Source organism: Callithrix jacchus, chromosome 8 (assembly GCF_049354715.1).
Source record: "Callithrix jacchus isolate 240 chromosome 8, calJac240_pri, whole genome shotgun sequence".
NCBI classification, from domain to species: domain Eukaryota; kingdom Metazoa; phylum Chordata; class Mammalia; order Primates; family Cebidae; genus Callithrix; species Callithrix jacchus.
Window position 1 is genome coordinate 3,484,211 of NC_133509.1, and position 24,268 is coordinate 3,508,478.

The 24,268-nt window shown below is 47.9% G+C and overlaps 1 protein-coding gene and 1 long non-coding RNA gene across 12 annotated transcripts in view; one reads left to right on the forward strand and one right to left on the reverse strand.

Moving 5' to 3' along the window:
- Window positions 1-24,268, forward strand: part of CGNL1 (cingulin like 1) — a 181,996-nt gene that overhangs the window by 148,358 nt on the left and 9,370 nt on the right. For all 7 annotated transcript variants that reach the window (XR_013520659.1, XR_013520658.1, XM_078333248.1 and 4 more), the window contains 4 exons: window positions 4,568-4,720; window positions 5,686-5,856; window positions 9,981-10,142; window positions 13,242-13,331. Coding sequence is in view for 5 of the 7 variants with exons in the window: in XM_078333248.1 (XP_078189374.1) it covers window positions 4,568-4,720; window positions 5,686-5,856; window positions 9,981-10,142; window positions 13,242-13,331 (576 nt within the window). In the remaining 2 variants the exon portion in view is untranslated. The remainder of the gene's footprint in view (window positions 1-4,567; window positions 4,721-5,685; window positions 5,857-9,980; window positions 10,143-13,241; window positions 13,332-24,268) is intronic.
- On the reverse strand, window positions 10,376-23,132 carry LOC118144764 (uncharacterized). 5 transcript variants are annotated; one of them, XR_013520661.1, is made up of 6 exons: window positions 23,082-23,132; window positions 22,670-22,814; window positions 22,232-22,320; window positions 21,161-21,275; window positions 17,570-17,756; window positions 10,399-11,073 (listed from the first exon to the last, which is right to left on the reverse strand). It is a non-coding gene; the product is annotated as an uncharacterized LOC118144764 (long non-coding RNA). The 5 variants fall into 5 exon arrangements; XR_004729489.3 differs by having other exon boundaries at window positions 10,397-11,073; window positions 22,232-22,814; XR_004729491.3 differs by lacking the exon at window positions 22,232-22,320 and having other exon boundaries at window positions 10,400-11,073.

Genomic DNA, 24,268 nt, shown 5'->3' on the forward strand with positions numbered 1-24,268 from the left:
CTCTCCTGCAACGGATTCAGCTTCTCTCCTAGGGTAGAGAGAGGGGAAGGATTCCCACAGGTCAGCCTAGCTTGGGGACGCTCCCTCAAAATCAGAAGCCTGTGGCTGCTCCTCCTCTCGGGACAAAGCTCATGTTTACATATAGTAAAGTTCACTTTTTCCTGAGTTCAATGTCTGACTGCCTTCACTTAGATTTTTAAAAATTTCTTTAAATCTAGATCTTCTTTTTTTTTGAGACGAAGTTTTGCTCTTGTTACCCAGGCTGGAGTGCAATGGCACGATCTCGGCTCACCGCAACCTCCGCCTCCCGGGTTCAGGCAATTCTCCTGCCTCAGCCTCCCGAGTAGCTGGGATTACAGGCACGCACCACCATGCCCAGCTAATTTTTTGTATTTTTAGTAGAGACGGGGTTTCACCATGTTGACCAGGATGGTCTCGATCTCTTGACCTCATGATCCACCCGCCTCGGCCTTCCAAAGTGCTGGGATTACAGGCTTGAGCCACCGCGCCCAGCCCAAATCTAGATCTTCTTTACAAAACTCTGTGAAGTTGATTTTGTGTGGATCGCAGTTTTGTTGTGCTGCTGTTTAAGGCTTAGGTTGGTTCCTGTGACCCATCCTGGCTGCCGGAGTGGGGTTTAAATTTGTGAGCTGGTTGGGGGCAGAAAGAAAGGAAAAACATTGGTATTCTATGGGGACAAGCACCTGTACCCTTATGGTATGTCCACACCAAGTGCCAGGTGCAGCTATGGGTCTCTCTCAGATCTTTGCCTTTGGTGAAACAGAAACTTTTCACACATATGGAAGTTGTTCCCCAGCTGGGAATCTGGGGCTCGTGGTTAATTTAGTGCACAGAACAGATGATGGCCTTGGGGTCTAAAGACCCACCCCCACCTCTGGAAATCATCCCTGACATGTTACTTTGGTTGAGGCCCGTTCTCGCGGTGGTGCGGAGACGGTGGGAGTGCGTCGTGCGGTGCGTGGCCGTGTCAGGCGCTGGCAGGACAGCTGGCAAGAATTTTAAATGGGCCTGACAGTTTCGCTCTCTTTACCTGAATTATCTGGTCATAAAAGTAATGCCATGAAAAAAGCACCATCACCCCGAAATGTTTTCTTTTAAAATTGGAAACTGGATACTCAGCTTCTGTTTTTGGTTTGGCCCTTGAGGAAAGGAAGAAGTAGCTGGTGTTCTTCTGTGTCTGTGCTTATGAGTCTATGGCATCTTCGGGTAAGATAAATAGATTTCTTTAAATAGTAGCTGGAGACCGTGGTAAACGTATGTCTGGTTTACCGTGACTCCGTTAAAAAGTAGCAGAGGGCCATAAAGATGCCCTTCTTGGTTTGCGCAAGCCCTGACTGACCACTTGCTTCGGGGCTGCGCTGCTGCCTAGGGCTACTGGCACCGCATTTAAGGCAAGGCGTCTATGATTCTATTTAAAAGTGCCTTCCGCAGATGGGGCAGTAAAGGAAACTTCTCTGGAGAAACCACAGTTCTTTCCTTCAGGAAGGGATAATGGTGCACACGTTTTCCCTAGGCCTTTACCTTCCTCCCCATTGGACTTTTGAGTATTGACACAACTGAGGAAAAAGGGCCAAAGGCTTCCCCTATTGCAACCCCCAGATGCTGAGTGGCAGGGGCTCCGAGAAGCCCAGCTTCCTTCTGGTGAAGCTGCTCGTTCCATTCCTTGACACCCGCGGGCTCACCTGCATCTTGGTTGTTAATTTGAGCTAATCGGGACCTCAGTCAGCGGGTAAAAGTCTCTGTGTCTGCTGACAGAAAATGGTCTCCAGGCTCAGGGACACTTACCCTACATCTCCCAGTGTTGTGTTTCAGATTCTCTCTCTAACCTGATCTGTCTCCCCCGGATTTTCACCTCCTTATTCACCGAGGAGCTTGTATTGCTGGCCTTGGGAATAGAGTCTCTGTAGCTACAGAGCATTTCACTTCTAATATGTCTACATGAAAGGTCAGAAAAATGCAAAGTTGCCAAGTTTGCTTCTTTTCATGTGAATTTGGGACGCTTTCTCAGCAGTGACTTACTGGGATCTATTTCTTGAATAACAGAGGAGGCAAATCTTTGTACTAAACAGTGTTTCTTTTTTTTTTTCTTTGAGACGGAGTTTCGCTCTTGTTACCCAGGCTGGAGTGCAGTGGCGTGATCTCAGCTCACCGCAACCTCCGCCTCCTGGGTTCAGGCAATTCTCCTGCCTTAGCCTCCCGAGTAGCTGGGATTACAGGCACGCGCCACCACGCCCAGCTAATTTTTTGTATTTTTAGTAGAAACGGGGTTTCACCATGTTGACCAGGATGGTCTCGATCTCTTGACCTCGTGATCCACCCGCCTCGGCCTCCCAAAGTGCTGGGATAACAGGCATGAGCCACCGTGCCCGGCCCTCAACAGTGTTTCTAAACCTTAGTACATAGTGGAATTATCTGAGGAGTTTTCAAATGCAAATGCTGATGGGTCCCATGCTAAGAAAAATCATGATTCCATCAGAAAAAGCTGGAATCTACATTTTAAGTACGGATATCCCTTCTTTACTTGGTGATTCTAACATAAGAAGCCTTGGAATCGCTTTTGGGGATAGGCATTCATTTTTAACAGTAAGTGTTTATCATACGCCTAATAGTGAACATACCCAGATAGACAGAAAATCTCTCCCTTGCCTTTACAGAGCTTACTATCTTGCAAAAGAGGCCAGCATACAAAAAATGAGTTAAAAATAATGTAGCAAGCTTATTCTTCTGGGCGATGTAGGTGTGTTGTGGTGGGGGGTGTTGGCAGGCCCCTAGGTCCGGAGTGGTGAGACTCAGGTGTCTCTTGTGGTGAGGAGAAGGTGCCAGGCAGCCCTGCCTGAGCCGGGAGTGGAGCAGAAATGCATGCACAAGCCACATGGAGGCTGAGCAGAACTGGGTGGGCTTGTCTGCTGCCTGAGGCCCTGGGAGCTGGGGTCTAAGAGGAGGATAAAGAGAGGCTGGGGGATTCCTAGCGGGAGAGGGTTGAGTTGCCTCCAGAAGGTTCTACAGGAAGCCATTGTGGGCCCTTTGAGCTGACATTGTTAGGACACGTGTTTTGAAGGTTTTGTCTCATACCTCACTGGTTCTGTAACTCCTCCTCACCCTTTGCCCGGACGCCGCTATATCAGCTATCAACAGAAGCCCCAGGTTTCACCCTGCTACTGGTGGGTGCCCAGCGGTAGCTGTGCTGGGGCCGCTCCTGCTGACTCCCCCCACGCTGAACTTCTGATTACCTTTGTTTTTGCTTCCCTGTTTTCCCCAACAGCTTTTGTTGACCCTGGTTCCCTGCAGCAATTAAATTCAGCAGCCCAGCCAGGTTGGCTGCTTCTCAAAGCGCAGCCAGCCCAGCAGAGCCCAGGGACCGGAAGCCGCCACGGGTGGTGTTTTTGCCCCACGTCACGTGGTTGGCAGAGCAGATCGCTTCCTATGCTCTGCAAAGCAGCAGAGTCCCAAGTGCTTTGGAATGTTTTCAAGCTCCTCGGTTACTGCCCGTGGCTGCAGCTTGTAAACTGTTAAGCTCTGTACAAATACAAAGCATTGTTCTTGTGCAGCCACTGACCTGGAAGGCCCGGAGCTGTTCCTGTCGGGCCCACAGTCAGCCCTCGGTTCCTGAGGTTTTCGAGATGAGCCAGCCTGTGTCTGAGTCAGGTTGCTCTGTTCTGAGCTGTGCCTCTTACTCTTCCCATACCCAGCCCTAACGCTTAGCCATTCAAAGAAGCCACCGTAACCTTCCTATAGTATTTTAGGATTTTAGGTTGGAATTACATGTTGTTTGCATAAAGGACTTAAGCCTGTGTGACGTTGTGAGATGAGATCCTCAGGGAGCCAAGGGGAGTCGTATATTCAAGATGGTTGTGTTTTATGGTAGGCGCTGGCCGTTTGGTGCTGATTCAATAAATAACCACCTACCTGACCAGTACTTGATCTGCCTAGTGTCCCTTCCATTCAGCACCGTCTGTTCATCAAGTTCATCAGTCGGCGGGTTTCCAAGTTCCCTTTTGCCTGAGTCTGAGTCCAATTCATGGATTCTGTTGTGTTCAACTGCCTTTACCCAAGTGGACCTTGGTTCTGTGGGGTGGTGTTCTCTTTTCACAGCGATTCATTTTTAGTTATTCCAACTGTAAGAATCATCCACACAGCCCAGTAAATACTGGAATATTAGGTGTGATGCTGTGTATCATAGGATATAAATTGCCGAGTAAGTTTAGATGGTTGTAATATACGAGCTCACCTCGATTTTCAAGCACGAATATTCAGGTTTTTAGACACTGTCCCGGTCCCACCACCAGCAGCTTTGACCATGTATTTCTGTAATACATTGTTTGTCTGCCCCTTCATTCCTGTGAATGTTTTTGGGTAAGGCAACTTTCCTTTTTGGTTCTGGATTTCAGAATCAACAATGTCCTTCTGTCCTCTTGATCTTCTTCCTTCTCATGGATTTAACAGATCTGTTTGCTTTGCAGTATGACTGGGAAGGACCCTGTGCCACCCATCCTTGTGGCTACCTGGTTGGTAGGTGACAGAACTGTCCTTTCCCTGCCATCTGCAGAGAAATCTGAGTTGGACCACCCAGGAGCAGAAACAGTTGTCTGAGAAGCTGAAAGAGGAGAATGAGCAGAAGGAGCAGCTAAGAAGGCTGAAGAACGAGATGGAGAACGAGCGGTGGGACCTGGACAAGACCATCGAGAAACTGCAGAAGGAGGTGAGGCGCTGGAGGAGGAAAGGGGGTGTAGGGCCAGGTGCCTCTGTCGGACCCAGCACCCTCTGAGGGTCTGGTGAAAGCCTGGGAAACCTGCAGTTAGGTCTAAGCACAGAAGTGTCAGGGATTTGCAGGTCCCTGGAGGCAGCTCTTTGGATTTGTTGACTAGATAACAGAGAAATTGGTCCAGAAAACGTTAATGCCGGTACCCTCTGGATTCTGGGCACCAGAATCACCTTTGAACAGTAGAAGAAGCCTGTGTTTCAGACAGAACCAGTGTTGACTGAATCAGAATCAACGTCTCTGTGCCGCAGACGGAACCAATGTTGACTGAGTCAGAACCAACATCTCTGTGCCGAGGCTGCGTTTGGCATCCCTATTACTTGTCCAGGAGTGCAGAAGGCAGCTTCAAAGCTCAGTGGCTGCTGCTCTTTCTCTTCATCCCTGCCTCGACGTACGCAGAAGGGGAAAGGCACACATCCGGCAGGCTTTCTGTATTCTGGGAGCTGACACGGGTGTCTGCTGTTTTCCGATGCATGTTAGGTACCAGGCACTTTACTAGCTATTTTGTTTCTAACTAGAGTTTTATCTGTATCTGCCGATAACGTTTTCTCTGTATCTATAGATACTGATTCTGACAACAACCCTGTACGGTAGGTTTGATTTCAGTGTTTCCAACGCAAACACAGCCAGGGCCCAGGGAGGATAATGATGTGCCCCAGTCATGAACTGGAAAGTGGCACAGGAGGCATAGGGCCCTGAGGCTGCGTGCCTGGATCCAAAGGATGTACCTGCTCACTCCTCCATGCTGCTTCCAACTCACAGGTTCCCACACCTGGCCGGCTCAGGATCAGGCGCTCGGCTGTCCTTGAGGAGGCTGGAGAAGAAAGGGGGAAAGGAGATGTGTTGTGTGTCGGTCTCAGATAGAGCATTCCAGGGTGGGCTCACGCCTGTGTCACTTCTTTCAGATGGCAGACATTGTTGAGGCCTCCCGCATATCGACCCTGGAGCTCCAGAACCAGCTGGACGAGTACAAGGAGAAAAATCGCAGGGAGCTCGCAGAAATGCAAAGACAGTTGAAGGAGAAAACCCTGGAGGCAGAAAAGTTCCAACTCACAGCTGTGAAAATGCAGGATGAGGTAATGGCTGGCCAGATCCTTTCTTCCTTTATCCCTTATCCAGAGTATTTTTTTGCCCTGAAATTCAACTATGAGGGACTTGGGGGTAGATTCATGAGACGGCTTTTCTCCTTGACTCTTCATTCTTCACCTTCTTTTCTGGATGGTTCTTTGGGCAAGTGGCATTCTGGAGCACAAAGGGCCCACCAGTGGACTGCGAGGCGAAACGGACACAGCTTTAACCTGAACATTTTCTGGACGAATCTATAGTTTTTCGCCTGAAATGTTTAGCTGCCGTTTATGGAGCAGCCGTGATGTGCCCAGCTGTGTCCAGATGATTATTTATATGCCTTCCTGTTTTAATTTAATGCTGGAACAGGGATTACAGTAACTGACTGTTTTTTGGCCATTCATTTTTGAAAATACAGACTTTTTTGGGGATGAGGGTGGCGGACAAGAGTTTCAGAACAACAATGATGGTGACTAAAAGAAATCCTCGGGAATTTATGAGTGCTGAAATTATTAAAACGTTGGTTTTATATTTAAGAACAACACAGCAAAGAATCCCAAATGTTAGCTCTCTTCAGGCTTGTCTTCTAAAGAACTGAGAAAAAGAAAGGGGATGTTCTTGATTGTTTTACCGGAAAGCTGGAGGCTTCCAAATGCAAGCACAGTGTATGCTGATTTTAGCCGTACCTCTTGCCTGCTTCGTCACTTGGAGCAAGTAACCCCAGTCTTCTGAGCATGTTTCTACATCTTTAAAAATATACCAAATATTATGACTTAATAATTAAGTGAGATAATATAAAACTGTGTAGTAGCAAGTCTGTACATCCCAGACCCTTCGTAAATATTAATGACCCTTTCTTAAATTTTAAAGTTTATGGGTTTTTTTGAACAGTGCCAAGAGCACCACGATTCCACAGGAAAACAATTAAAAAAACAAACTATAGTTTATTCGACGATCAAAGAAAAGTCACCCGTGAGTCAGTGCTGAAACTGTGTAAAAGAACAATAGGTATGTATTGCAGGCTTCTGGGACACTCTGAAAGGCCCCTCATAACAGATCCCCTCTGGCTCAGAGTCATATGATAGAGGACCCCAAGTAAGAACTGAAATTAGCACACGACATCACAGTTCTCTGTGGCGTTAAAAAGAAATCATGTTCGTGACTACAGCCCAGGCACAAAGATTCCGATTTTTGCCAGAACACCAACAAGCACCTGGGCTGTTTTGACTTTAAAAGATCGTAGTGTCACAATGACCCCAAAAGTACTTCCCATTTCTTTTTATATAATGATTTTTTTTAAATGATAGAATCCTCGGGTTGGAAGAAAATGTAGAGATCCTCTAGTTAGATAAGGAAACTGAGGTCCAGAGAGACTAGTTAAGGCCAGTTGGAGACCAGTGTTGTTTATAAAAGAGCAGTCATTCCAAAACACAGATTCCTTGCAAGGAAAAGAAAGATGGCCCTTCCTAGATTTTTCTCACTGACGCAGCCCTGTGAGACATTGTTTCCATGTGAGCGACAGACAGGGACACCTCATGATTCTGCAGGGAAACTACAGTGAGATACCACCCTTGATTACCATGCTAGAGTGGCACGGTGGCTCAAGCCTGTAATCCCAGCACTTTGGGAGGCCGAGGCGGGTGGATCATGAGGTCAAGAGATCGAGACCATCCTGGTCAACGTGGTGAAACCCTGTCTCTACTAAAAATACAAAAATTAGCTGGGCGTGGTGGCACGTGCCTGTAATCCCAGCTACTCAGGAGGCTGAGGCAGGAGAATTGCCTGAACCCAGGAGGCGGAGGTTGCGGTGAGCCGAGATCGTGCCATTGCACTCCAGCCTGGGTAACCAGAGCGCAACTCCGTCTCAGAAAAAACAGAAGTCAGTCAACAAGCCAAGGTCATTCTGGATCCTTAAAAATCTCAAGCTCAGTGCTGTTCACTGCCTCTCATCTTGTGGTTTGATTGAGCTGAGTTGAATATCCTGGTTATAAAAAAAAAAACAACAAAAGCTACAGGGGTCCATTCTAAATGCTGTAATAGTTGCTGCCTTTGCTTTGAGAGAAATAGGCATTTTCACCCATTCTGCCTCTGATGAGCATGATCTTTAGAGAATTGAGACTTACTGTTTATCATTGTTAAGTTTATGTTCTAAATCCTCTTTAGCAAAGGGTGATTTTAACTACTTAGAGGTAGCTCGAGGACGTTCAAAAGTTGTTTGCTTATTCTTGCTAATTATTCTCTTCTGCCTGCTCTCATCAAGGACTCTGAGTATAATGGGGGCCCTACAGGGCATTAAAAGGGACCTGCTGGGTGTGGAAGGCGGGGCTGTGCTAAGCAGTGGAGGGGGGCACTTTGGACATTAGGAAGGGGGATAGGAAGGAAACAGGCTGCACATTTGCCTGTCATTCTTTCTGACTCTCATACCCTTATTCTTTTTGGGTATCATCTCATTTGATTCTCATAATAGCTTTAGAAGGCGGGTTTTATAATTATCCCAATGTTGCAGATAAGGAAACTGAGTCATAGAGTGATTTTTTTTTTTTTTTTTTTTAAATGCTCTGGAATGTAGCATACCCTCTGTATCTAGAGAAGATCCCATCCTTCTTTTTCCACGGGGTGATTTTCATCCTGTGCTTTCATGTACTGTCTGTCATGGTTACCACAAAAATCACATGAGGGTCTCCATCTGGAGACGTCATCTTCAAGGCCAGGCTGTTCTCATAGAAATAAACGGTGTGTGCTCCTGTCAGCCTCCCGGAGAAGAACACATTTGCCCAGGTTTCCCATGGGTCTCCTGAAGCTACCTCACCTGGGGCTTTCCAGCTCCCCTGTGGCAGACGTCCCAGAAGGGTGGCATTCTGTAGTGGAGTTTGCCACGTGCTTTCTTAGGCACTGAAGGAAACAGAACCCCGGCCTATTCTATTTCTGAGACTAGCTCTACCTAGTACTCTGCCAACTCCAAGAGGGTAGGACACTTAGAACAAAGCAGACAGCCTGGGGCTTCACTGGATCAGCCCACGCAGATGTTTACGGAAGACCTACTGTGCACTTGAACTTGCAGAGAAGTGCAAGACACAGACTGGCCCTTGTGAATCAAGCTGTTTTGTCGGTTGCACTTTCTTCAGAGCTGTCAGTGGAGCGCCACCTTGTGGGCGAAAAGAAACCAACACCGTAAATTCTGATAGCTGATTATTTTCTGCAAAGCAGTGGCTTTCCCTAACGTGCCTGTGTATATCGTTAGGTTTCGTGCCAGTAGGTTGTTTTGTGGTCATTAATTTAGTTGTATGTTTTTTTTTTTTTTTACACTAAGTTTAAATCCCTTTCGAGGTGACAGTGATACAGGTGGGCAACAAATTATCCTCTGGGAAACATGTATTTCGTTCAGGGGCTCTCGAGCGTTTTTAACATGACCTAGTAAGAACTATATTTTGCATTCAGCCACGCATGGTGGCTCTACCTGTAACCCCAATACTTTGGGAGACCGAGGTGGGCATCACTTGAGGTCAGGAGTTCAAGACCAGCCTGGCCACCATGTCGAAACTCCATCTCTATTAAAAATGCAAAAATTAGTAGGGCATGATGACATGCACCTGTAATCCCAGTTACTTGGGAGGCTGAGGCAGGAGAATTGTTTGAACCTGGGAGGTGGAGGCTGCAGTGAGGCAAGATCGTGCCACTGCACTCCAGCCTGGGCAACAGAGCAAGACTCCATCTCAAAAGAAGAAGAAGAAAGAAAAGAACTACATCTTGCATTGCAACCCAGGAATACACTCATCGGCACACATATGTGAGTATCTGGTACAAAAGATTTACAAACCAGTATTTGCAAATACTCGGATATTTCTTCTGTTCTATTTAATTACAAAATGATGGTCAACATCTACCAAATAGAATTTGTAACCTAATAGGTTGCTGCCTGTAGCTGGAAACCACCGCCGCCCCCCCACTTTATTTTTTAACAAAAAGGAAGCTGAGGCCCAGAGGGAGGTAGGACTTGCACAGAGTCTTCTGATCTCCCGTATTATGGGGGTCCACCAGATCTTCCTTTTGTGGGGTCAGCCTTTGCACTGTCTTGTGGAGGTCTCTATGCTCCCGATGCCCCCCAGAAAACCACCCCAGCTGTCTCTTTTCCTAGATGCAGCTGATGGAGGAAGAGGTACGGGCCTACCAGAGAGCTCAGGACGAAGGACTCACAAAAAGGCAGCTTCTGGAGCAGACGCTAAAGGACCTGGAGTATGAGCTGGAAGCCAGGAGTCACCTCAAGGATGACCGCAGCAGACTGCTGAAGCAGATGGAGGTCTGTGGACCGCACAGTTTGAGCTGGGGGACCCCTGGAGAGCAGCGACTGTGGGCTCTCTGCTCTCAGTTCAGCCTCTGGGAGGTCTTGAGCTTTTATTCTCTCTCACAGCTGGGTGTAGTGAGGTCATTGTTTTTTTTTTTTTGTATTTAATATGAACTTTATTGTGATTTGGTTTATGTAAGGCAGTGTAGTGAAGGCAATGCAGAAGTTACACAGACAGAAAAACATGGTACTAGATGAGCGAGCTAAAAATGAATGCTTGCTGGGCTAGGCGAAGTACTACAACTCTATTTATTTTTCATCATTGCAGAAGCATTGAAATATTGTTGAAGGTGGGGGCTTGGGGTGGAATTAGGAAAGGCTTCATGGAGAAGGTGGCATTTATACTGGGCCTTGAAGGAGGAGAAGAACATTGATAGGTTAGGAGACATAGTACAGCCAGTTTGGGGCCCCTGACTGCAATGTGAGGTCATTTCTTGATTGAAGGAAGAGGCCAGTCATTTACAGACTCAGGACATCAGAGCCAGAAGGAATGATGGACATAATTTAGTCTCACATTCTCATTGTCTTGAGAGGAAATGGAACAGATTCCCAGGGATGTTAGATGATTTTGCATAAAGATGCAGATAGTTCCTTTCCGTTTTGTTCTGTGGGGCAGTGCCTCCAGCTAACTAGAAGGAATCAGACTGTATGTCCAGAGAGGAGCCTCCTAGGAATCATCGTCCTTCCTTTGCCACACCCGTGCTCCATTCTTCCTTCCTGTTTCTGGCCCATTTTCCCTTAGAGGTTATCTGGCTTTGCCAGAGCTCACGGCTAACTGTGGCTTAACTGTGGCTCAATTTGCCGTGGTGTACATAGTATGTAGACAATCCGAGACAAGACAGCGTTATCAGAATGTAGTCACCAGATGGGGGCATCTAGTCACGAGCTGAAAACACACCACATCAGAAAAGTGTGAGTGAATTAACAGACTCTAAGTATGAACAGTTCACTGACGTTGACAAGAAAAACCTTAGAATTACTCGATCTGAACTTTTAAAAAAGAATAATTCGTAGGAGCCAGACCAACCCGCAGACACACACACACACTCCCCCTCACACACACACACACACACACACACACACACACACACACCCCCCCCAGTGGAACTTAGACTTTTGGGGAAGTTAAAATTGTCAAGGTTTTGATAAAAGACAGGCAGTGCTCAAGGCCATGGAGAGACAGCTTAAATTCAAAATCAATGGAATTCCTGATTCAACTTTGCAAATAAACAGAAATAACTTTTAAAGCCTTCAGGGGGCTCTGTTTATATCTCGGGAGTGTTTTCTCAGTCACTGAAGATTTTATTAGCTGGGCCTCTTTCAGAGACTAGAATATCCTGATTACAGTTTTATTGCTCTTTTGTAGGATTGCTGTACATTTGCTAATGTCCTAGTTCTGATCTCTTTAGGGGAGGTAATTTTAAGGCAAGCTAAGGTCATCCCCACTTAACTAGAAACCGATTATTCTAGGGCCTAAACAACCTGGCTCAAAATGAGCTAAAGCCCCTTCAGGCGGTGGGGAATGACCCTTTGGAGGAATCCTGGCCTGGACCCCTAACACTCCTGCTGGGTTCTGTGCACTACGGATTTCAGGCAAGAGAGTCCTATAAAGAAGTGCTTTTAGCTGAAGATTGGGTTGTTGGGTCATTTCTTGCTAATGTATGCTGGCTAAAGAAAACATTTCCTTTGCATTATTTCGGTATTTTTCCATTAATTACAAAATGAGTAGCTCTCAAGAGCCTGCTACCAGGAGATGCAGCTGAGGGGTGTTTCCTCCCCCAAGAGGAAACCGTCTTGCTGGGACTGTGTCTTGCCGGCTCATTCACTAGCACCTAAGTTAATTTTCAAGACTCAAGAGCTCTTCTGACGGTGGACGTTTTCTGTAAACTCAGAAACTCAGGTGGCTGATGTTTGTAAATGCAGCTCTTGCGGATCCTGAGTGATGTGTGACTATAGTGAGTCCTGTCTTGGAGCCATCAGGAACCAGTGGATAAACAGGAGGCTTTGGTGCAGGGCCCAGCTCCAATCCAAGCTGGCCTTTGAGATGGTTGGCTGTTGGGAAAGGGCTCTCTGGCTTCCCTGTAGGTTTGGATCATTCTCTGGGGGCCATTCACAGGCAGGTAATCATTCACATGAATCCTGGGTGTTTTAATTTTGATAAATAAAATAATATTTAGGGATAGAAGTGTCCATTGCTTGTCGATCGACTTTGGCAATTGCAGAGACAATATTTATATACAAATGCTGCAGGTTCACATTTAAAATTTGGAATGCCAATTGCCTTGTAGCCTTTGTGGCTCTGAGTTTCCTTAGACCTATGACAGATTGGCTGGTGACAGGAGAAACAGATGCTCGAGAGCCACAGACCCCAGTTCTAAGTCGGTGGCTGATGTTCGAAGCCTCTTTTCTTCATATACAAAGCTGCTTTGAAATTTTTTTTTCTTGACACTCAATTAGGTTAGATGAGGAGCCAACCAGGAAGCCACAAATTATTATTCTTAAGTGATGATGAGTTTAACAGAAGTGGTTAGCACTGGCTTTTGGTTAGGCCAGTGCGGGTTTGGGAGTGCACAGTGCACATGCGTGCTGTTCCGTAGAGGACTGCTACGGATTTACTCCTGCGGGGATCCTGGAAACGCCGAGCAGGATACAGGCAAAAGATTGTCCTGAGCAAGAAGCGGGTTTTCCACGTTGTCCTTTAATAGGAAACTGGCTTGTGTAGATCTGTTTAAAGTTACTGATTCACAGGGAGAAGCGAAGCCTGGACAGAAACATGCTCGAATATCCTTAGTGTTTGCATCAGGGTTTGGGATAATGTTTTTCCTTCTTCGACGTGTTTTCTACATACGCCGTTATATTATACATTACAGGTCATGAAATACGTAGTTTTAGAAATCCCTCCTTTGAGCAGTGTAAGAAATAGATACACTGTTTTTCGAGACCCTGAGGGTAGTCAGCTCTCATTTGCACTCAGGGTTGTGCCTGTATGGGGCATTTGCTCCTAATCCCCGGCAGCGCAAGTTACGTTCACTGTGTTTGTGATTTCTTTCTTAGGACAAGGTGTCTCAACTGGAGATGGAGCTGGAAGAAGAAAGAAACAACTCGGATTTGCTGTCTGAGAGGATCAGTAGGAGCAGGGAACAGGTACTGTTCTAGAGATGAATGACGTGTGGATTGTCCTGTGTGGAAAAGGAACATGAAGGGTTAAACCTGTGGATTCAGTTAGAACCATGAAGGGTTGGGCCGGGCGCGGTGGCTCACGCCTGTAATTCCAGCACTTTCGGAGGCTGAGGCGGGTGTAGATCACGAGGTCAAGAGATCGAAACCATCCTGGTCAACATGGTGAAACCCCGTCTCTACTAAAAATACAAAAAATTAGCTGGGCATGGTGGCGCGTGCCTGTAATCCCAGCTACTCAGGAGGCTGAGGCAGGAGAATTGCCTGAACCCAGGGGGCGGAGGTTGCGGTGAGCCGGGATCGCGCCATTGCACTCCAGCCTGGGTAACAAGAGCCCGTTCAAAAAAAAAAAAAAAAAAACATGAAGGGTTAAAGCTGTGGATTCAGTGAGAGCTGTGAGGGAAATTGATGGAAGAAAATGGATGGAAGGTTGAATAGTCGTCACCGTAATAAGCTTCTAGGAGAGACTTTGCCCGGATTACTTGTATTTTAGATTTTAAATTTTAATCCTTGGTCAGATAATTTCCTAATCTGTCCCTGACATCGTTTCAAGGATTTTAGGTTTTGTTTTCGTGTTTTTAATTAAGAAAGTGCCAATGCTAGTGAAGAAAGAGTGAAGGATTTTCTAAATGTTGATATGCGGTTTGTCCAGCGCCATTTCCAGGCCCCACGCGTACAGCTGGGTAAGTTGTCACTGAAAGCAGGTTCTATCATTAGACGTTTCTTTATGTATCCACAGCTATTTTATAAACGAAGGGTTGAGACTAGTGAATATAAATTAATTATCTTTGAAACTGCCACTGAGTGTTCTGAATCCTCTTCTCAAAATGTTTCTGCATTTTATCTGTCAAGTGGTTTGGGCATGCGCTGGGGACACAGAGGCTAGCTGACAGTGACACTGTTTCCTAGGGATCTCACTGCTCTCCCCAGAGCTCACCTGCTACTCCCAACCTCTCTCAAAGCCCATCTGAACCTTGGCTTAATGACAACATGGAAACAAAGGCAGAAAGCCTTTGGATAATACAGCAGGTAGCTTGAGGGATCAGTTCCACTGTCTAACGTGAGAATAACACTCCCCGATGGCCTCACAGCGTGGGCATAAGGATCAACTATAAGTGAAACTCTTTCCAAAACTGCAAAAAGCAGTCACGTGTTACTGTTACTGATTGTGAGTGCTTTGGAGGTGCATGTGCTGCTGATTAACCTGTGGAGGAAAAGGCTGCATCATAGCGCCTGCTTTCTGTTGCACCCAACTTTGTGTCCGCTCCCAAAGCCACACACTTGCGTGTGGAACCGATGACCTTCAGGGCCTCAGCTCTGAAAAGCACTTCTCCTGTTATGGCCATTAGATGGTTATTTTATTTTATTATTTTATTTATTTATTTATTTTTTGAGACGGAGTTTCGCTCTTGTTACCCATGCTGGAGTGCAATGGCGCGATCTCGGCTCACCGCAACCTCCGCCTCCTGGGTTCAGGCAATTCTCCTGCCTCAGCCTCCTGAGTCGCTGGGATTACAGGCACGCGCCACCATGCCCAGCTAAATTTGTTGTATTTTTAGTAGAGACGGGGTTTCACCATGTTGACCACGATGGTCTTGATGTCTTGACCTCGTGATCCACCTGCCTCGGCCTCCCAAAGTGCTGGGATTACAGGCTTGAGCCACCGCGCCCGGCCATAGATGGTTATTTGTAACCACTTTCTGCTTTCTGTTTTTATCCTCTCTATCCATTCTTCTCTGTTCCGAAGGGCACTTTCCTCTGGTCTTTTATTCATATGGACTTCCGTTCCCTCAATTCAGGGTGACCAAGAACGGGAAGTCCCAGAGCTTGGGGATCGCACCTTAGGAGCAGGCATCCCTGCTCGAAGTAGAAGGTGAATCGCTGGCTGCTTTTCCATATTCTGTTAGGCCCCTATTGACAGATTTCTTTGCAAACAAGTGGGATACTTGTGCTACTTTGCTCCTGAGAGAGAAGGAAATGGCAACCCCAGGTTCGTTAGCTCTGACCCCCTCATGCGGTGTGGGTTCTGTCTGCATGTTCGCAGGCTGTGATAATGGCATTCCTCTGGAGCTGTGATAGCCCATCAGGCCAGAGCTGCCGTGGTTTAGAGAGGAACCTTCCTGAAAAACCACAGGTCCAGATGGAGAGCTCGACCTTGAGCTCCCCCTGCCACCCCTCAGATTCTTTCTGAAGACTGTTTTCTAAGTTCTCTTGCTGGATTAAAAGCTGTTTGGTGATGAGGCCCTGCCAGCCTGGCTAAGTAGTCATGTTCCCCAAGACACGTCCGATCTGCTAAACATATCACGGTGACAAAGGATGTGACCGTGGATTTGTTTTGCTAGCGCTTCTTGTGACTTGTGCTGAGAGGAACAGTGGGAAAGTCTGTCATCTTATCAGTAACGAGGCAGTTAAAACAGACCTTCAGTTCTCTGTTTACATCAGAAACAAAACACAGACCCTGACCCAGAAGGCATCTGCCTCCCTTAGCTCAGCTGACAGCCCAGCCCTGAGAGAACTGATCGTGCAGATATCTGGGCCCAGAATTGCTCTGGACGCTTCGTTTTCCTTTCGTCTGAGCACTTGGATCATGGAGAACAGAACGGCTGTCCACGATGTGGTCAAGGCTAAAAATATTTCCGCTAAGCCGAGAACTTGATGGCAGTTCAGGGAGGAAGTTAACAGAACCGAGAACTTTGAACTAAGCCCAGGGAGGAAGTTAAGGAATTCACCTGGTCTGCTGGGGAGGGCAGTGGGCTGGGAGTCCCCGACCTGGCTCCCGCGCTGGCCTCATTTACCTCCGGGAGAGTCCCAGCCTCTCTGAGCTCAGTCTCTAAAGTCTGTCGAAAGGAAGTGATGGACCCAGGTGACTTCTGAAGGCTTTTCTGAATTCTAACATTGCAATGCTGCAAGAAGGTTTGGTACATCCAGAAGTGTCTGATCCACCCCTTACTCTCCCCAGTTCTCTCACCGTATCTGCGTCATACGCCTAAAACGGTGAGTTCCACAAAGGTCCACGGCCTCTTTCCGTGTCAGCTCTTTCCCTTTGGTTTTCTTCCCACTCACCGCATCATCTGAGACGAGATAAAGCCCGGTGTTGGTTATAAGCGGAGAAATTGAGGATTACATTCCTATGCACGTAGGAGTTGGTAAGAAAATGAACCAGAGATGCTGAGATGAAGTGATGCCTCCTGACTGTTCTGAGAGCCTCTCTTCTGGCCTTTGCTGCCTCCTGTCTTGTGAGGGAGGGCCGAGAAATGGGTGGGCCAAATACCTGCCTCCCTGGAAAGCGTCTCATTCTCATTCAAAGTTGAGGTGGGGCCCAGGCTGATCTCCTGCATTTTGGAATGAAGGCTGGCTGGAGAGGGCCTTGGGTATAGACAGAGGGGCCCTTATTCTGAGCTCTTTTGGTCCACTTAGGTTAACTTTTCGGGCTCTGTGCCTGGTGCTTTCCTGCTGGAATCAGAGCAAGAAAAGGGAAACTTCAAAACTTAAAGACCCCTATTCCTCTCTCCCCTCAAATGCTGACCTTATGACGTCTCCTTAACTAGGACATCTCCTAAAAAACAGGAAAGGGTGCCAGTTATTTTGAACTCAGGTAATAGCATCGGCCCTGTCTGCCTAGCAAACTGCTACTAGGCACTGAAAAGAGAAAGCATGGGTCATCTTAGTTTGGGGATCTTCTTCTCTTTTTTTTTGAAGGCAGAGTTTCGCTCCTGTTACCCAGGCTGGAGTGCAGTGGCGCGATCTCGGCTCACTGCAACCTCCGCCTCCTGGGTTCAGGCAATTCTCCTGCCTCAGCCTCCCGAGTAGCTGGGATTACAGGCACGCGCCACCATGCCCAGCTAAATTTTTGTATTTTGAGTAGAGACAAATAAAAATTGTTATATTGGATAGAACGATTAGTGGTCCACTATGTTGACCAGGATGGTCTCGATATCTTGACCTTGTGATCCACCCGCCTCAGCCTCCCAAAGTGCTGGGATTACAGGCGTGAGCCACTGCGCCCGGCCGGGGATCTTCCTCTTTTTAAATTAAAAAGTTGAGACTTAACAGCTCTTTCCTTAAACTCTGAATTCTCACAAGCTCCTCTGCTGAATCTTTGCTTCCCCAAACATCTACCACTAGTCTTAGTGACAGAACTTAATTGCAGAAAAAAACCAATTTTCCAGCAATATTAGTAGTGAGTGCTCAACCCCTCTCATTACTGTTAGATCTGGCAAGGTCCTCAGAGTCCAGCTCTCCCCGCTTCTCTGTGTGGATGAGATTTGAGGCCCAGCGTCACCTGGTCATTCGGCCACAGTCATGCAGGCAGTGGACGGCAGAGCTTGGTTTAGGTCTCAGTTCCCAAGGCAACGCTCCGTTTTATCAGTGCTTGCAAAATACGGTGAATACCTGCTGTGCGCAATATAACAATAAAAATTGTTATATTGGATAGAACGATTAGTGGATACCAAATGCCAAGTAAAAGATTCAAGCAGCTAATGAGGGAAAGGCCATCACAGCAAGGGTGATTATAGAAGATTTATTAGAAAGAGGGCGGGGACCTGGGGTGGGCTCTAAAGAAGACGTGAGATTTAGATAAACCAAGAGGACTGGAAATGGGATTCTAGATAGAAGGAATGGTATGACGGAAGACTGGGAGGTGGGAATCTGTGCAGCAGTTTGAGAAGCAATGAATGGATGAGTGTGGCTCAATCGGATTTCCAGTTCCCTTAGGAAATAATGAAAGGAGGTGAGTTTGAAGAGTCAGGCGGGGGGTTTGAACGTCTCTGTCTGCTCTGTCAACGCTGCTGAGCAGACAAGTGAAGCATACACAGTGTTCTAGAAGACTCATGTGGCAGGGGTAGGGGTGAGGACTGGAGAAGGGGAGACTGGGAGGAGGCCTCAACTGTGCTGTTACCAGGGCAGAGGACAGGAAAGGCTGTGTGAGACGGTGCGTTTGATCCTTTCCATGCCTCTGTTCTTTTTTTCTGTTAATTATGCCTGCATTTGGTATACACTAAATGCTGGCCATGTTATTTATAAGTTCCCAGCCTGTATGAGTCCATTCTCACATGGCTGTAAGGACATACCTGAAACGGGGTAATTTCTAGAGGAAAGAGATTTGATGGACTGACAGGTCAGCATGGCTGGGGAGGCCTCACAATCGTGGCGGAAGGCAAAGGAGAAGCAAAGGCACGTGTTACGTCGCAGCAGGAAAGAGAGTGTGTACCGGGGAACTGCTCTTTATCAGACCATCAGATCTCATGAGACTTACTCACTATCACAGGAAGAGCAATGGGAAAAACCTGCCCCCAATGATTCAGTTGCCACCACCAAATCCGTCCTGTGACACTTGGGGATTATGGGAGCTGCAATTCATGGTGAGATTTGGGTGAGGACACACCCAAACCATATCACAGCCTTTCCGAGGACTTCCTTTACGTGCCCAGGACCTTATTATTGAAAGCGATGGATTCAGGAAATCCTAATTGAGAGAGAAGTTTTTCAAACCTCTTGGATGTTTGGACTTTGTTTTCAAGTCTGACTACCATGAAGGAGAAAGGATGGCTTTCGAGTTGATAAAATGATATCTTCTTTATGTAACAGAGGTAAGGAGTACCTGTTTTGTCACCCAGGTATAGTCCACCATATGCAGAAAGGTTTCCGATTGGCTTATAAGGTGAAGGATAATTCAGTTCAGTAGTGAGTATTTTACTAGTGTTTGCTCTGTTTCAATTCAAAGTAATCCTGTTTCTTCTCCATCCCCGAAAACCATGTTTCCATTTATGACAATTGCCATCCTTACAATGATTCCCTAAGTGCTAGGCACCAGGCTGGGGGCCTCACTTGTTTCTTGTTTTCAGGGCCTTCAAGGAGAAGTGACTGCAGAGGGTCACACAGTTGGTATGAGGTAGAGTCACAATTTGACTCCAAAGCCTCCTGCCCGTTCCCATTATCCGTGCAAGAGACTATCATGGTCTTAAAGACCATTCCCTCAAGTGCATTTGGGTCTCCACTCCCAAGTTAAAAATCATGTTTCTTAAAATGGGTGAGGATCAAAGTTCAGCTGACCCTCTCCTGATTCTTTAGGAGTGCAGCATTAAGGAGAGGTCTGGCTTCACGTGTTTTAAATTAAGTGCCAACAGGCTGTTGGGCTAGCTCGATAGGCACTGCGACAGACACTTCACAGCACAGCTGGGCCCACATGGGGGAGGCGTTCTGTTGGCCGTGTAGACCACAGTGGCCTAGCCCGATGGAAAGATGATTCGTCCAGCTCAGGCAGCTGGCAGCAGGAAAAATGCCAGGTTGAGCTTTGGGTGGCTTCATGCTCACTCCAGGGTCTGAGCAAGGCTGCCCAGTTGCCTCTGCAGATGCAGGATTAAATCCCACTGATAGAGTTGTGGGCTCCTACAGTCACTTTCCAGAACTGCTCCTCAGTGGCTCACACCTGCTCTCCAGTCAGCATCAGGCATGCCCTCCTGATAAAGGTGACTGTCTTCTCTTCAGTCATGCACGAAAGATCAGAGGGGGGTTTTCTTCTTTCTCCTTTTTTTTTTTCAATTAAAATGCTACTAACCTTGTAACTGCCTCTTATTGTATCAGCTGCTCAAAACACCCAGTGTGTACAACTGATTAATAATAATTTTCCATTTTTGTGATTATTTTTAATGTCAGCCAGGAGTGTGGGCTTGCCAACCTCCTTACAGCCCAAGGATAAACACAGGCGATGGGGTTCGGTATTGTTACTGGCCATCACAAATAGCTCTGGCTCTCCATGAACCGGAAGGGCAGCCGCTTAGAATCCTGAGAGCTCGCTCAGGTCGTGGGTATCTCTGACAGAAAACCCACTGGAATCTGATACTGTGATTTCCAATCAAAATACTCAGGGCGTAGCGTTCTTCCAGTCCAATTGTGATACGCTTCTGCCTTCCGCTCCGGTGGTGTCTTTATTTTGACTGGAAAGTTTTTGTGAAGGCTATTTAATGTAGTTGAAGGGTAAATAGCATATAAAGCACCAAGCTTGTGTAAATAAATAACTTCCCACCCTCGAGTTTACTCTTCTGTGGTTTAGGAGGCTGGCTCAGCCAAGCCAGAGGTTTTTTTTTTTTTTCTTTTTACCCCAGGGCAGGGACCAGTGTGAGCTCAGGGTAAGAATTTTATTTACAATATTCCGAAGTCAGGGGGCCTAGTCCTGGGATCACTGCATTGAGGACAACCAATACCAGGGGGACACAGGATACTTCTGGGTGTGTGGCGAAACCCATCCTTGAGGCATTGTCCACACACCACCTGGTGCTTGTATAAGGCTCCACATGGTGGATTTACTTCAGAGGTTTCATGTCAGGCTGTCCTTTGAAGAACTGAAGGAAGCTGATCATGTTTGCCAAAAGCCTGGGTTTGCGGAGACTCAAGGAAATGGACTTGCCTGCTCAGGTCACAGTAACTGTTAAGTTTTGTGGCTACACATTATTCCTTCCTGCTCTTCACTGATTTATTCTACATTTCCATTTTAATAGCCATCTTTTACGGGACTGCAGTGGAGAATAAATAATTCCTTTTTTTTCCCCCTCTGGAGAGTCACCATTATCCTGGGGCTCTCCAGGGAGGCCTTGAACCTGTGGGGGGCCCTCGGGGATCCTGCCGTGTGTGGGAAGTCTGTTTCCTGGTGGGATCCGGAGTTCTCAGACATTGGCACTAAGGGTGTAAGACTGGCCAGTGGACGCTGCTTGCGGCGATGGCAGGGTTTGTCCTGAACCCCCAGGCTGGGCCCGGTGCGGGGTGACCCCATGGACACCCTGGAACCCTCCACGCACTCTCCGCCTCACTCCGCCACAGAGCGTTTTCCTTCCGGGCTCCAAAGTCCCTGCCCGAACTCTCCTCCTTGTGGGAATTTTTCCTTCGTTGAGAGTTCTAGGTCCTATAGGTTTGCTAAGAGACAATGGAGAGGCGAAAAGAGAGGGTATGATTCTTTTTTGTCAGAAAACCTAGGTGGGAATCCCAAAGCTGCCTCCACCTAACAGTGATTGGGGCATGTTTCTGGACCTCCCACCTGGAAACTCAGGGTGATAACGTCTGCCTCAGAGAGTTCCCAGCTTGGGGGGCTCTTGGTGCTTGGCATTCCCCTCTGAGTCTCCTGGCTGGGAGCACAGCTGCAAAGAGATGCTTGCCTCTGCTCTGCTGGCCTTTTATTGTCTGCTGGTATTTTTCAACCGCACAGTCCACAGCAACTAGATTTCTAGATTTATTTCTCTGTCTACAGCCTCCAGGTTTTCTTTATCCCTTTTCTTTTGGGAAAATAATTTCCCTTCCCTTCCTTTCTTGCCTCTACCTTTCCTTTGAGCTATAGGTGCTGCCTCCCACCAAGCCCTGGGGGATGCTCTTCCTCTCCCTGTCCTCATTCTGACCCTAGGACAGGCCTGGATCCCGTCCCTCCCCTTGCTGGGTGGCTGCTCTTCTGTGACACTCCCTTTTCAATGTCCACCGGTTGTGACTTTTCTCTCCTCTGTGGCTTCTCACTGCCACCTGATAATAGCATGGGCATCCCTGGAACACCCTCATGCCCCCTCCAGCCCTGGGTCATAGCTGCTGTCTTAGTCACTGCTGGGTTCCAGAGGAGAGGTGTGGTGTCTGTTCCTGCCTCTTGGGCTCCAGTGCCTCCCCTGAGCTTTGCAGTCAGGCTCTCCTCTCTGCAGAACTTTGCAGAAGCAAACTTGTTCTTGTCTAGCCTTTGCCTTACCTGCAAGCTTTGCCCTTCTTGGCTTTTGGGATAGATCCTGGCTCCTCCCTGCCTCCCCAGACCTGGGGACTGAGTGGGGGGGAGGGATTCCCAGGGCCCAGCTGCAGGTCTTTCTTATTCTTTTTATGTCTCTCCTTGGTGGGCTTACCTGTCCTGTGGCTCCCACTGGCATCGTGCAGTTGGCCCCACCTGCATCACCAGGAGGACTCTTGGCACAGGTGGGGACGTTAACAGTGCCTACCTCATTGGTGGTGGTGAGGAGTAAATGAGATATCACTATTCAAATGCACAGAACTCGCTTTTGTAATAAATCTGTGAGCTACTGTCACTGTATGATTTGGGCCTGTGTGACCACCTGATCCATCCATGTCTTCACCTGCCCCTCACCTTCCTCACGTGGCTAATTCCTTCCAACACTGCCCTTCTCCGTCTTACCTCCTACTCTGTGTTCCTGGTGGCCCGCCCACCTCCAGTTTGGAAAGCTACATTCCCTCTCCTGCTCCTTATATTAGCCTGTTCTCATGCTGCTAATAAATACATACCTGAGCTGGGTAATTTAGAGAGGAAAGAGATTTCATTGACTCACAGTTCAGCATAGCTGGGGAGGTCTCACAGTCACGGCTGAAGGTGAATGGAGAGCAAAGTCATGTCTTACATGGCGGCAGGCAAGAGAGAGCATGTGCAGGGGAGCTTCCGTTTATCAAGTCATCAGATCTGGTGAGACTTATTCACTATCACGAGAACAGCGTGAGAAAGACCTGCCCTCATGATCAAGTTACATCCCACCGGGTCCCCTCCCGTGACACTGGGAATTATGGGAACTACAATTTGAGATGAGATTTGGGTGGGGACTCAGCCAGACCCTATTCCCCGTTTTTCTACCCTGTCCATTCCAGACCTCTTTTAGGTCTCAGCTTAGTGTCTGTGTTTTTGGAAGCTTTTGCTGACCCTCTGAATCTGGGCTGCCACCCACTGCCACCCTGCCTCAGCACACTGACCTTTCCTGTCATGGTGACACTGACTACTTGCACAGGGCTTGTTTGTCCCCTGCTAGGCTACAGGGAGAGTGGGCACTGCCTGGGTCTCTTTTGTCACAATGTCCTGCATAGGACACATCATGTAGTTTGAACAGCAAGCAAACCCATCCTATCATTGTGAGACCACCCCTGCCCACCCTCACAGATACATGCTTGCTCTTATTATGACAATGTGGGTTTTTCACCAGGGGAAACTCCTAATGGTGGAGAGTTGGGGTGGCTACTCTGCCTAAGGATGGAGGCAGGTGCCTCTGGCTTCCTCAGAAGGGTGCCACACAGCACCCTGAAGGGTAGAGGAGGCACCAGGTTGTGCTTTTATTACATCATAGGCCAGCTTGGGGGCCCTTACAGGGTGTCTCATTCAATGGAGGTCCTTGCTTAGGAGATTGTGTCCCAGAAGTTAGATCAACAAGGTCACAGGTGAGGGACTGGCAGAGCCAGCAGTTCAAGCTGGGCCACTGCTGTTGGTCTCTGTAACCGCTTCCCATTGCAGTGGAAGTTTAACCACGTCCTCACTGAAGTGCCGCGACCTTCCCTGGGCACGTGAACAGAATGGCTGCCCCTGGGAGGCATGTCCGTCCTCAGTCCCGTGGCCCAGCTGTTCCCATGACCTCCACATGTGAGGTGGCTGGTTTAGAACCCACATTGGGAGCAGGGCCGTGAGCCCGCATTCATTCCCCTTGAACTTGGTGCTGGGGTAACAGTGACAGCCATTGTTCTGGCACCCTCTGTGCAGGATGTGATTGGCGAGGGCCCCAGGGCCCAGCAGAGTGGGAGTGGGCCCGGGCAGGGCGGACATGCTCTGCTTGCTGGTCCTGGGCACTGCTGGCATTCTTCCCTTCGCTATGCAAGATGCCCTCCTCTGCCTGGATGTTTATGCTACAGCTGCATTTGAACTCTGTGTATACTGGAATCTTTTCCTCTTAAGTTCGTCCAGAGACGAAACCATGCGGTCACAGGCTGTGCCCGGCTCTGTCCCTGCTCCTCGGGGTACTGTGTAAACACTCTCTCAAGCCTCCATTTCCTCCGAGGAACATTCTGCACCTCCATGACTTGGATGCCTGCCAGTCAGAAATGTTAAAACACGAGCATTTTGACTACCTGGTACCCCCTCACCTAGGGGCAGAGGCCCGGCTTCCCCCTGTGGT